The sequence below is a fragment of the Cebidichthys violaceus genome, unplaced genomic scaffold (genome assembly GCF_023349555.1).
Source record: "Cebidichthys violaceus isolate CVI_PGR_0920_01 unplaced genomic scaffold, fCebVio1.0.p SCAF_11, whole genome shotgun sequence".
Lineage (NCBI taxonomy): Eukaryota > Metazoa > Chordata > Actinopteri > Perciformes > Stichaeidae > Cebidichthys > Cebidichthys violaceus.
Window position 1 is genome coordinate 12,062,475 of NW_027176274.1, and position 12,091 is coordinate 12,074,565.

Consider the following 12,091-nt stretch of genomic DNA (forward strand, 5'->3'; position numbering starts at 1 on the left):
AAAACTGACACCTTTCGTTATGTAACAGACACTGAAGACAATGTTTGAATGTGTTTCAGATTATTACCTTCTTTGTATATTGGATTTATTGAAAACCAACTCACGTCCACCACTTTTAAGCCTTGCGCTTGCGCGTAATGGAGCCGGGAGCTTTCCAAGTGCTGAAATGAGAAAAGACGGTCCCCTCCCATTCCTCAACAGAGGACGGTCCTCCACCTGCGAAAGATTTCACTTCATAAGTAACAACACGGGCCAGCGGGGTTTTCTTCACAGCGGAAGCTCTTAGATTTGAGCCAACGCAAAAAGCTTCCAGGCGATGCGTTTTTGGAGTTCCACCCTCTCGACGTCCGACCACAGGACTGATGTTTCTTCACAGCTCCGCTTCGAGAAATCTCTTTTTGGGAGTCAGAGTTTCGTGAAACTAAACTATGATTTGTGGCTGCGTTGAGGAATGTCTCCTGTATTCTTGCATGACACAAGAACACCCAAACGCCCACGACTTGGTCAGGAAGAAAGCGGTACCCCTATTTGGATTATGTGTTTGACTAATGTAAACATATGGAAGAAATAAAAAAGTGAGCACATGGGAAACCCACCAGGAATGAATCGGTCCTTTATTAAGGTTTTGGCAGCTTTATTTACATATTTCATGGAGACAAACAACTTCAGGTAGGCCAATTAATGTATCAAATATATGTAATTGTATAGACTGAAAACGAATTATTTCTCCCTTCTCAAGTTTGTATAATACAATAATTCAGTCAAGTAATAGGCGTAATTAAAGAAAGAACATGAAATGGGCCATGACTTCTTTCTGCACAGACTAAGTTGGTAATTGCTAGAGAGCTGCTTTGATTAGGATTAAAGTTTCCCCGCATTTTCAACTATTTGAATTGCTTTTGTGAGCTCTATTTGGTCCTCATGATAGCCTTAAGGTAAAATGTATAATATCCTCATGCTGTTTGTTTTTTTGCCTGTAGTACAATGACTTTATTTTGATATTTACGCACGTAGTGGTATTATTATTTATTCTCTTGAGTCATAATAACAACAATTTCACAATGTTTCACATAAAATTACAGCATGCTGTGTTATCTGTGCAGTAATCTTGCATGATGTGACTAAAATATAGCTCTTTCTTGTGAAAATAAAATGCCCACATTGTCGAAATCACGCAAGATTCGTCTGATATGTGTATTCTCTTAAACGCATTTTATAGTTTCCCTGTGCTTGCCCATCACACCCAGGCAGCTGTTAGGCGACAGATAAGGTTTAACTCCTGGTTTTCAGCTGGGACTTTAGTCTGATAATGTGATTTTTCTCTCTCTCTCTCTCTTTCTGTGTGTGTGTGTGTGTGTGTGTGTGTGTGTGTGTGTGTGTGTGTGTGTGCGTGTGTGTGTGTGTGTGTGTGTGTGTGTGTGTGTGTGTGTGTGTGTGTGTTAGTTCCAGAGTTGTGGATGCCAAGGAGCACGATTCCAGATCATCCTCCAACATGTCTCCATCAGACTTTCTAGACTCACTCATGGGTCGCACGTCCGGGTATGATGCACGAATAAGACCGAATTTTAAAGGTTTGTTTATCATTGTCTTTGCCTTTCGGATATTTTCACACACCTCACTTTACACAAAGTCTCACCTTTACAACAAAACCACAGAAACACAGATTGTGTGAGTATTTCTGCATGCAGAATACAGTATCCACCTCCCGCTAAACCCACCAGACTTTGACACTATTACTTATCTGGAGATTCATTGACTGTTATCTGATGCTAAGACACCATGCTGCCAGTCCAAAGATAAGAACAATAAATCACTTCAGTTGACAGTAACGTTGTTGTCCTGGCTTGAATTGAATCATCAACTAACCCCTCATTGTAACATCACACACTTGTTTTCATTGGGTAAAATGTCAGAAACAATCCATATCTCCAGTTAAGTCATAATTTGGAAACAAACAAAAAAATCTTGTGAATATCACAGTCACAGTAGCAGACAGGGATGCCACCATGACAGGCCAAGTGATGATTGATGCCCCCGTGGCAAGACTGCAGGCTACTGACTTCCTCTGTTGTTGGTGGTGTTGATGCTGGAGACAGACACAGCATCTGTCACTGGAACGGAGCTGAGTGAGAAGAGGGCGGCCCGCTGGGGCTCAGGCCCACTCCAAGCTGGGTCAGGTGGACTGGGATTTGTTGGTTGGGGAGTTATTTGCAGCAGCCAAGACAGTGTAGCACAGGGTTTGATGAGCGGGATTCAGAAACACATGGCCCAGATATTTCCTCTCCATCTGGTAAAGAAAAAGGAAGATGTTGACAAGATTGCTGAAATGGACATAAGATGGGAGGAGGACAGCCTGTTTAACACCGGCTGCATTTTCAGGGGAGGGATGAAGTGAAAGCAACTATTTCTAGCTAATGAAGAGAGGATGAGCACACATGGATTAAAAGGCATTAAGCGTGATTTTAATGTTGCTGGTTGTATTAGTATTATCTCTGTATTTTAAAATTAATCATCTCACAGCTAAAAAACAAACACTATTTTCTAAACCCACAGAGATGTAAACAGAGGATTTGGGTTGCAAACCTGCTAGTCATACTTTGAAGAGAGTGTTGAACTGTATTTGTGAAGGCTGACCTAGATTTCCTTGCTGAGTTTGTTGTGAGGAGGTTCTGCTTTATTTTTCTGCTACTGCTGTTAAATGTAGCTACCTGACGACAAACTGAGGCAAATATTAATACCAAGTGCTATGCAATATTGATAAGGAAAGCACAGGGGAAGGGCACTGTGAAGGGTTTACAACTTCACTTATCAGATAGGGAAAAGAGATTTGCTGTGACTTTAAAGCTGCCAAGCCTTGCAAAGAGATGTCAGTTCAGGCCACAAGAAGGACTCTACTCATTATAGCATGCTGGGAACTGCTCACACTGTTGGAAGGATACAAGAACTAACAGATTGTTGTACGGCTGCAAGTATTGATTCATTATATATATATTCGAATATTTCAATTGCTTGCTTTTTTTCTGAACAACAAAGATATTTTGTGACATATCATAGAAGAATAAGAAAAATATTCCCAATTTGGAAGCAGGAACCAGGGATTTATTTGGCAGTTGTTTGTTTTTTTAATTACCTAAACGATTAAGTGACTATCAAAATAGCTGCAGGTTAATTTCCTGTTCATCGACTAATTAATTATTTGGCTAAAAGAAAAAAAAAGTTTACATTGCGTTAACCAGAAAAGATAGTAACATGCTGACACAGTCTGATGCCATTACCAATTATTATATTTTGTTTAGTACAACTGCATTCTAATAACATTCAGCAATATATATGTTATGATATGTGATCTTTTGTGTCTAGTTTAACAAAGTATGCAATCTGTCACCATCCACTCCTGGAGCTCCTATGAAAGAGAGAAAAAAGAAAACCGGTGCTTGTTTATAATGCATGTTGACACATACAGTGAAACAGCAGCTTGTGAACCAACAGACCCAAATTTCCTGATGAAACATCTTCACCGCTCCAAACCCAGTCGCCCTTGATGATCTGGTTTAAGGCTTTTTCCTGTCATGTCATTGTCATTCCGTCTCACAGGTCTCCCCGTAAATGTTACATGCAATATTTTCAACAGTTTCGGCTCTGTCACAGAGACAGCTATGGTGAGTTCCTCTGGCATTTTGGCTGATTTCTGCACAATGTGTTATCTATCCCTCAACCTGCAGGTCCACCAGTCAATGTCACCTGCAACATATTTATCAACAGCTTTGGTTCTATAGCAGAAACTACAATGGTGAGTTGAGCATTGTGCACATGTTCTAAAGTCCTGACCCTTGCTCAGGAGTTAATTAAGACCTATAGTCATCTTGTTTCATTACCTAATCTACTTTGTTTTAAACCTTTATCATTGCTGCGTCTTCCCCTGCCATAATACTTCATTTTTGCCATTAAAAAGAGTCTATTGGTGGTTCCATTGGGGAACACAGACATTATAGATGCAAAATATGTCCTCTGGCTATCCAAAGAAGTATTGGTTTCCTCTCCCATGATGCTTGTGTTAGTCCAGGTTCAATAAATAATACGATAAATCCCAACCAGTAAGTCACTTAAAGTGCAGCCAATAACGGTGGGTGGTGGGGCTCAGGCTTTCAAACAAGCTGATCTACTATCTGTGATGTGTGAAAGCATCCAGCTGCTTAGGGGGTAAAAATATAAAAACCTGCGAGGCTGCATCGAAACTCATCACGATCAAAGGATTCATAATGAGTGATAATAACTACTTACATTTTGAATGAAGGATGTTAATTTGTGCAGGAGCTGAAGTTAATAAGATTGCCAGGGAATTACACAGCTTTAGACATGCATGCAAATATTTGGAACCGCCAATATTTTGATGAAATGTCAAACAACATAAGGGCCTCTCATCATCATGACATATCAATTACTCTGAGTAACTGAGCTTTGTGACTCTAACTGATACTAACTGCACTGTCTGAGTTTTCCTCATCAGCCACTTCATCCTCTAACTCCACCATTAGCTTCTATAATGGATCTTACATAATTATGGTTAGTAAAAAAAGTTATTACATGGTCAGTGTTTTGCAAATGCAACTTTCAACAATTGGTAATTATTCAACTGGAGGAGGAAATTTAAGATTAAACACACCTAGTGTTGCTGGATGATTTAGATGTTTTGTTCCTCATCCATTTCATTATCTATCATGTGTTTTTTAAATGTGTTGCATCTCGCAACAGTTGTAATTGGGTGAATGTGAAGTAAAAAGTAAAGTATTTGCAGCAAAATAATAAAGTTTCAGTTGGCAACTCATTATGCACATGAGCCCTTCCTGAGCATTGTTGTGTATTTTGTATTATTGCATTACTATTTGAATTGCTTTCAGAGCATTTTAATGTTAAAGTTGGTTAAAGTGGAGATCATTTTAACTGCTTTATTCACTGTTGTGTAAATAACCTAATAAAATGCATCTTTTTTTTAAAGATGAATTCATATTTCACATATGAAGTAAAGCTGTCAAATAAAGTAGTGGAGTAAAATATATTTTACTATATTTTATTTTATAGTAGAAATATAAAGTACCATAAAATGGAAATACTCAAGTGAAGTACAAACACCTCAGTATAGTACTTAAGTACATTACTTGAGAGAAAATGTACTTAGTTACATTCTACCATTCAAGAAAAAAACGTGAACATTTAGGTGTTACATTTGGTATAGATGCTTGCTATTATTATCATTTTGTCTATGCGTTTTTTGAATAATCACGAAGATGCAGTGTTTTTATTTTTTCTCATCAAAAGGTGGATACGTAATATTTAAAGCTGACTGCTTTCTCATAACCCCAATCACTGAATTACAAATTATGCAAATATGCTTGTCATCTCTGCAGGATTACAGAGTGAATATATTCCTGCGGCAGAAGTGGAATGACCCTCGGCTGGCGTATAGTAAATACCCAGATTCCTCCCTCGACCTGGACCCGTCCATGTTGGACTCCATATGGAAGCCAGACCTCTTCTTTGCCAACGAAAAAGGGGCCAACTTCCATGATGTCACCACAGACAACAAGCTGCTGCGGATCTTCAAGGATGGGACTGTCCTCTACAGTATCAGGTGAAGTGTTGTTATAAACAACAACAGAATAAAAAATGATTTAAGAATGAAAGATGGAGCTTTACACTGGAGCTGAACCATTCAGTTGATTATGTCTTTGGGTTTCAGACTGTTAGACAGACAAAAAAACACATATTTTACAAGACATCACACTGGGCTCTAGGATTTTTCACTGCTGGTGGTATAAGGGTCAAAGGATTATTTGAGAAAATAATCATAAGATTAGTTCATAATGAAAATAACTGTTCGATGAAACCCTAGTTTACACCATTTGGTATTGTAGGTCTGTAGCTGAGGCTGGAATCTGTTCTGAGAGACTAAAATGATACGGCGGAGAACCAAAAGCTCTGATGCATAGCTCACCCCAGGACATGTTCACTCATTGCTTTTCTTACATTTCCTCTCAAACATCAAAGAGTGTCAATCTAAACGATAGAGTTATAAATGGATTGTATCTCATTATAATCACTCCTTTGAAATGTCATCATTCACTGAAGTACAGTACATCCTCGTGTGTGAAGTAGATTTTTAATAAAAGAATACAGATTGCAATAGGGCAAGTTAATCTCAGGGAAATAGTTGAGAATCCAAAGCGAATATAAAAATGTGAATCCTTCTCCATGTTGAACTCTCCGCAAGCAGGATTTCTGTACTACATAAAAAGCATTGTGGAAGACTGAAACGTGCAGGCAGGAATGGATGACATGTTAACGGCCCATTAGTCCAAACATTTGAGCAAAACTCAGTACGAGATATGAAAATATGTTTTATTTAATTTCAATACAACTTCAATCCCATGCGGCTTTCGATTCTTTCTGCAATGATGCACTATGAAGCGGATCAATTTTGAGTCCATTTAGAGAGGCTCGGGTGTGGAGGCAGAGTGGGTCAACGGGAGAGATGAAAGGTGGTTAGCCACTCTCTCCATTCATGAGAGAAATGACAGTGTGAGCAGACTGTGGGCCACAATGCATCACAGAGACAATAAGTTGAAGTAATGAAAGTGTGATAGGAACCTGCTGAAGGGAATCCGACATGATATGTCAGAGGCTATCGCACAGGAGAAAGAGGCACATGATACAGAGATTACCAAAAAAGTACCAACTGCTAGCCAATTATTTTCAATTCATGTTCCACTAGTTCAAGATTTAAAATCAAATATATTCATTGGTGTGTTCACTGCATCTTATTTTGTGACTTTTCCTCGTATCATAGGTTGACTCTCATTCTGTCTTGCCCGATGGATCTGAAGAACTTTCCGATGGATGTCCAAACTTGTACCATGCAACTGGAAAGTTGTAAGCATTGCCTTAGTCTCAGTTTTGTCCCGGCGCTTTCCACACTCGCATTATCCAGATATTGATTCACCAATTATTTTCTGTCACTAGTCGGCTACACCATGAATGACTTGATCTTCGAGTGGCTGGAGAACGGTGCGGTGCAGGTGTCAGATGGGCTCACGCTGCCTCAATTCATTATGAGGGAAGAGAAAGAGCTGGGATACTGCACAAAACACTACAACACTGGTCAGAGGACACACACACACACACACAACCACATGCTGCTTGTATTTCACACTCCTAACATTTCTCCTGGTCTGGTAGCTGAATTGTTTTTGTGTTTCAGGTAAATTCACCTGTATAGAAGTAAAATTTCATCTGGAGAGACAGATGGGGTACTACCTGATCCAGATGTACATTCCTTCCCTCCTCATTGTCATCCTCTCATGGGTGTCGTTTTGGATCAATATGGACGCTGCTCCAGCCAGAGTGGCGCTGGGCATCACCACTGTGCTAACCATGACCACCCAAAGCTCCGGCTCCAGAGCATCTCTTCCAAAGGTGAAACCTCACTTAGTCGACCCAGCGGCATACTTTTTGAATTTGCAGGTTCTAGAAAACCTTGTGCTTGTATCAAATCTATAGATCTCAATCATGTAAAATCACATAAAAACCTCTTATGTTGGAACATATTGAGAAACATCTTATTTCAGGGATGAGTAAACCCTACGTCTGCAGCTCTTTTGACCTGGTTGGTGCAATTCACTGCATTCAACATTTTTGTTCCAGCCGTGAAGATGTTGCCATCTAAAGCGTGTGTACATTGCCAGCAGCATTGGTAGTCTGTGGTAGCTTATTTTCAATCAGGGTAAATTGCCATGCTCATTTTGTGAGGGGTACTACAGGCAATGAGAGACGGATCTTGATGATCAATCACTCTCCACGCAGCAGTCTGCACCTGAGCACCGAAGGCATCGGCCACGTCAGAGATTCTCACATAAAAGACACGCATGCTGATAAATATTTAAACAAAAGCCTTTGAGAGCTCAGATTCAAGAAAACAATAACTTAATATGCCTTAACTGCCCTCAAAAAGCTGAGTTGTTTTCTCCCCATGCTAATCAGCTGTCATGGAGTTAGGTGGTCACACCGATGAGCAGTAAAGAATGTCAGCTTTATCCTCACTTTCTGAAAAAAAAAAATCCAAAACAGTGCTTGAGTTACAACCTAATAATACAGTTCTCTTTCTATTGGTAATGAAGGAAGCAATTATTTCCTGCTGTTTATTGTCATGCAATCACTGATATTACTGGCAGCTCTGATACATTTGTTAGCAAACTATACTTATAATTACAGACATTTAGAAATCTTGGTTAACTGACATAATGTGCAAGATAAAGGGAGAAAAAAAGAAAGAAAACTGGGTAGATCTTACAGATCTAGGGCCTAAAATGAATACAGAAAGATCTACCAATAAAAAATTAAATCTACCAATATTTCAAGTCAAAGCGTGAATTCATACTTCATTTGAACCGTTAGCTGATGCTGTCACCTTGGAGGATCTAACAAAGGAAATCTGTTTTCTCTTCCAGGTCTCCTATGTGAAAGCCATTGATATCTGGATGGCTGTGTGTCTGCTCTTTGTATTTGCTGCATTGCTAGAATATGCTGGGGTTAATTTTGTCTCCAGGCAACAGAAAGAGTTCCTTCGCCTGAGGCGAAGACAAAGGAGGAATCACAAGGTATGCTTCTAAAGTCTTTACAGGGTTGGTGTTTGGTTATCAAACTTTTTAGCCACATAAGGTGCATATAGCGACATCCATCTGTTGGCTGCACCACTTTGGTCCAGACTGGAATTTTGTAAAGGCATTCATGGTACCCAGAGGATGAATCCTAATGACTTCTGTGATTATCTGACTGGCCAAGTCAAAGGTCAAATCTTTCACTTGCCAGTGAAATATCTCAACATCTACCAGGTCAATATGTTAAAAAATTTGGCACAGGCTCCCAAATGATGCATCCAAATAACTTGATGCCATAGACACCATGAGGTAGATCTATGTCATTTTCATTGAGATGTTTCAATATCTGCATTATATCTGCTGAACATGTTGTGTTTGCTAACTGTTAGCATTGATATTGTAAGTTGTATGCATGCTGGCGCTTTTAGCTCAAAGCAACACTGTGGCTAATTTTGGCCTGACTGAGCTGCTAGCATGGCAGACTCTTGGTGGAATATTTATGTAGTATGAATAGGAAATCAATATTAATTCCCTAAGCAGTGGTTTATCATTAAAGTACATCAGGTTATCTTCTTTTTTAATTTAAAACTGTTATCTCATGATTAGTGTTCATGTTCACATTGCTAACAGCAACACAGAGTCAGCGGCCAGTAAGAAGAGCTGCAATCTTTTAAAAAAGACCAAGCAAGTTCATTCTGTCCACAAATGCATGTGTTTTTCCAGGATGATGAAGGCCGCTTTCATTTTGCTGGCTACAATATGAGTCAGTGTCTGCCAACGAAGGATGGCTCAGCTGTCAAGAACGCTGTTCCAGCTGCGAACCCTCAACCATCAGTCCCCAAGGACACCGACACCATGAGGAAGAAGTTTGTGGACAGAGCTAAGAGGATAGACACCATCTCCAGGGCCGCCTTTCCTATGGCATTCCTCATCTTCAATGTCTTCTACTGGGTCACTTATAAGATCATCAGGTATGAGGACATCCACCAAAAGTAAAGACTTAACCCTGGACAAACAACATTTATTTTTTCATTTCTCAGATTGAGAAATGCTTGGAAAGCACAGTGAGATGAGATGGGAGGATGTGCATTGAGAGGAACCATGGTGGTGATGAAGGTGTTGTTCTTTCAGGGATAATGTATAACGTTCATGCATCATACAGTAATGCTCATGTTCGGATATTGTGAACAGCTCTTGAGACACTGATGATTTTTTTGTTGTTGTTGAACTGCTGCATACTATTTCCTGACAGATCTGGAAAAATGGTTTTAACTTGAGGATTAGTAACATGCTGGAGAAGATGGACCAATTTTGTATTAATCAACTTTGCCTTGGCATCTGTACAAGGAACAAAGAAACATTCCATGGATTTGTAAATGTATGGTAGCTTAATTAGATACTCAAACACTTTTTGTGATTGCAAAAAAGGGTATTTCTTAAGGATGTTTAGGACTCTTTTATATTGTACTATTGTCATGGCACTTCCTCTCTGTTTGTATACAATAAAGCAGCATAACGTACAGGCAAAAAGCACACACAGACGCATCGGTCAGACATTAGGCAGCAGCACACATTTCAGGCATGAGCGCGAACAAAGCAGATGAAAATCGAGAATTGGATACTGAATTTTTATGAAATACCTGAGGCCTTAGACATCAAAGATTTGGAGAGATGAAGTGCTGTGCTTCTCTATTTTTCAAGCATCTCCTCTCGTTCAGTGGTCTATCAGAGCCGAATGCAGCGTTTGATCTTTTCTACCTGTGGCCAGACATCCACTTGTTGTTTGGTGTATTATAAATCATATTCTTGGACAAGAGATGTTACTTAAAATCAATGTAAGTTTATTCCAATGCTAAAAAAGTCAACATTTTTCCTTTCTATTCTAAAATAGTTTAAACAAACCGTGATGTATTTCACAGGCTAGGTTCATAAAAGTAAAATGGCAAAGTGTATAGGTTAGCCCACAAACTGTGAACACACACAGCATTACTCAATCGTGTCATATGTCCATATGCACATGTATTCATTTATATTCCAGGTACATGCTCCAGCTATCTTAGGTATGGTTTTAGAGTTGTCTACATGCTTTTTGTAGATTCAATGTGATGAAATATTTATTGTAATGGAGGAAAAGTTATGTTTGTTAAAAAAAAAATAGCTTTCTGTATACTTCTACAACCTCCGCTGTAGCCTGTTTCCCTTCACTTGGCGTGTTTGTTGCTGGATGATGACATATGTTTGTCGATGGATTCAACAGTGAAGGACAGAACTGCATAACATTCATGGTACAGAGCAGTGGTCCTTGCACTCCTGATATACTGTGGTGAAGAACTCCTTGTTTGAATGTTATTCCTTATTTACTGGTCCGTACATCAATAAAATTGACTGCACCATATTTACTTTATTTCCACTTCTCCTGTCATTGATAAAGTTGGAGGCTTTGTTTTATATTACCATGCATTTGTTGATGCAATTACACAATATATAATGTATTTGCATGTAAGAAATGAATAGATGGAAGCCTTTTCAGAAGAAAATAACTGACAAAATAGGGCACAAACACATGGAAATGCATTTAGCGCCCTGCTAGAAGATCAGATCAAAGAAAACGACAAACACAGTCTCCTCACCGAGCACCTTAAGTCAGGGGGATGACACGCGCCATGGATCGCTGGGTGGTCTGGGGTGACACAGATATGATCTGACAGCGGGTTTCCATTAATGCATGGTAATAGCCTTCACACTGTAGTGTTGTGTCCATAGGTCGGGGCTTACCTATCAGTTATATGGGAAACAGTTGCGAGGCATTCACCGACAGGAGAGGACAATTGACATTTATAATAAAGATGCTTCTTCAGCTGTTTCCACCTGTTGTAACTGCACGTGTGCTCAGACAAAAGCAATGAATGACCCAAATATATCATTCTTAAAGAGACAGGCATGGCCACACCAGCTCTCTATATCCTGTAATTATCCTAAAAATAATGCTATTCATTCTCATACTGTGGGTAATGCCAGGATCCATCAGTCTTATATTAATCTAAGAGATGAATAATACATGGCCTGTGGTAGGTTTTCTAAAAAGGTTGCATGAATCATAAAACTACTATTTTAATGCACAACACACAGGGATTATAAACTAATCAATAATACCAATCCTAGCATGGGTAGACCATCCATTTTACCGACACAGCCTTCCATCTCTGCCCATTGTTATTGCAGTTTGAACATGCAGGGATGCAAAAGCCTTTATGCAATCAAGTTCAGTATAACGGCTTATGAAAGGAAAATAATTTGCAGCTTATGATTGTGTTTAAGAGGGAAAACAACTTTCCATCATTCATTAAGGTTTAGGGAAGCTGCTTTGTGAGGTCGGAGAGAGGCAAGAAATGAGTGTTGCCATAGCAACAGCACAGCAATTGAGAAGGCCGGTGTGAGAG

General features: G+C 39.4%; 1 protein-coding gene across 2 annotated transcripts; it reads left to right on the forward strand.

The window, feature by feature from the left end:
• The first annotated feature begins 211 nt into the window (after nt 1-211).
• glra2 (glycine receptor, alpha 2) lies at nt 212-11,055 on the forward strand. Of its 2 annotated transcripts, XM_068704847.1 has the most exons (9): nt 212-669; nt 1,444-1,571; nt 3,723-3,790; nt 5,406-5,629; nt 6,845-6,927; nt 7,018-7,155; nt 7,256-7,470; nt 8,502-8,651; nt 9,375-11,055. In XM_068704847.1, exons 1-9 carry the CDS (start codon nt 584-586, stop codon nt 9,645-9,647), a joined length of 1,365 nt encoding a protein of 454 aa, XP_068560948.1. In that variant the 5' UTR covers nt 212-583; the 3' UTR covers nt 9,648-11,055. The 2 variants fall into 2 exon arrangements, with proteins under 2 accessions (XP_068560948.1, XP_068560949.1); XM_068704848.1 differs by lacking the exons at nt 212-669; nt 1,444-1,571 and adding an exon at nt 2,888-2,957.
• Nucleotides 11,056-12,091: the final 1,036 nt, after the last annotated feature.

Bases quoted from the DNA above. Each gene is read 5' to 3' on its own strand.
- glra2 (XM_068704847.1), top strand. From the start codon at position 584: ATGGGAAACCCACCAGGAATGAATCGGTCCTTTATTAAGGTTTTGGCA. The intron at 3,791-5,405 runs GTGAGTTGAGCA...TCATCTCTGCAG, and splicing joins CTATAGCAGAAACTACAATG to GATTACAGAGTGAATATATT. The intron at 7,471-8,501 runs GTGAAACCTCAC...TTTCTCTTCCAG, and splicing joins CCAGAGCATCTCTTCCAAAG to GTCTCCTATGTGAAAGCCAT.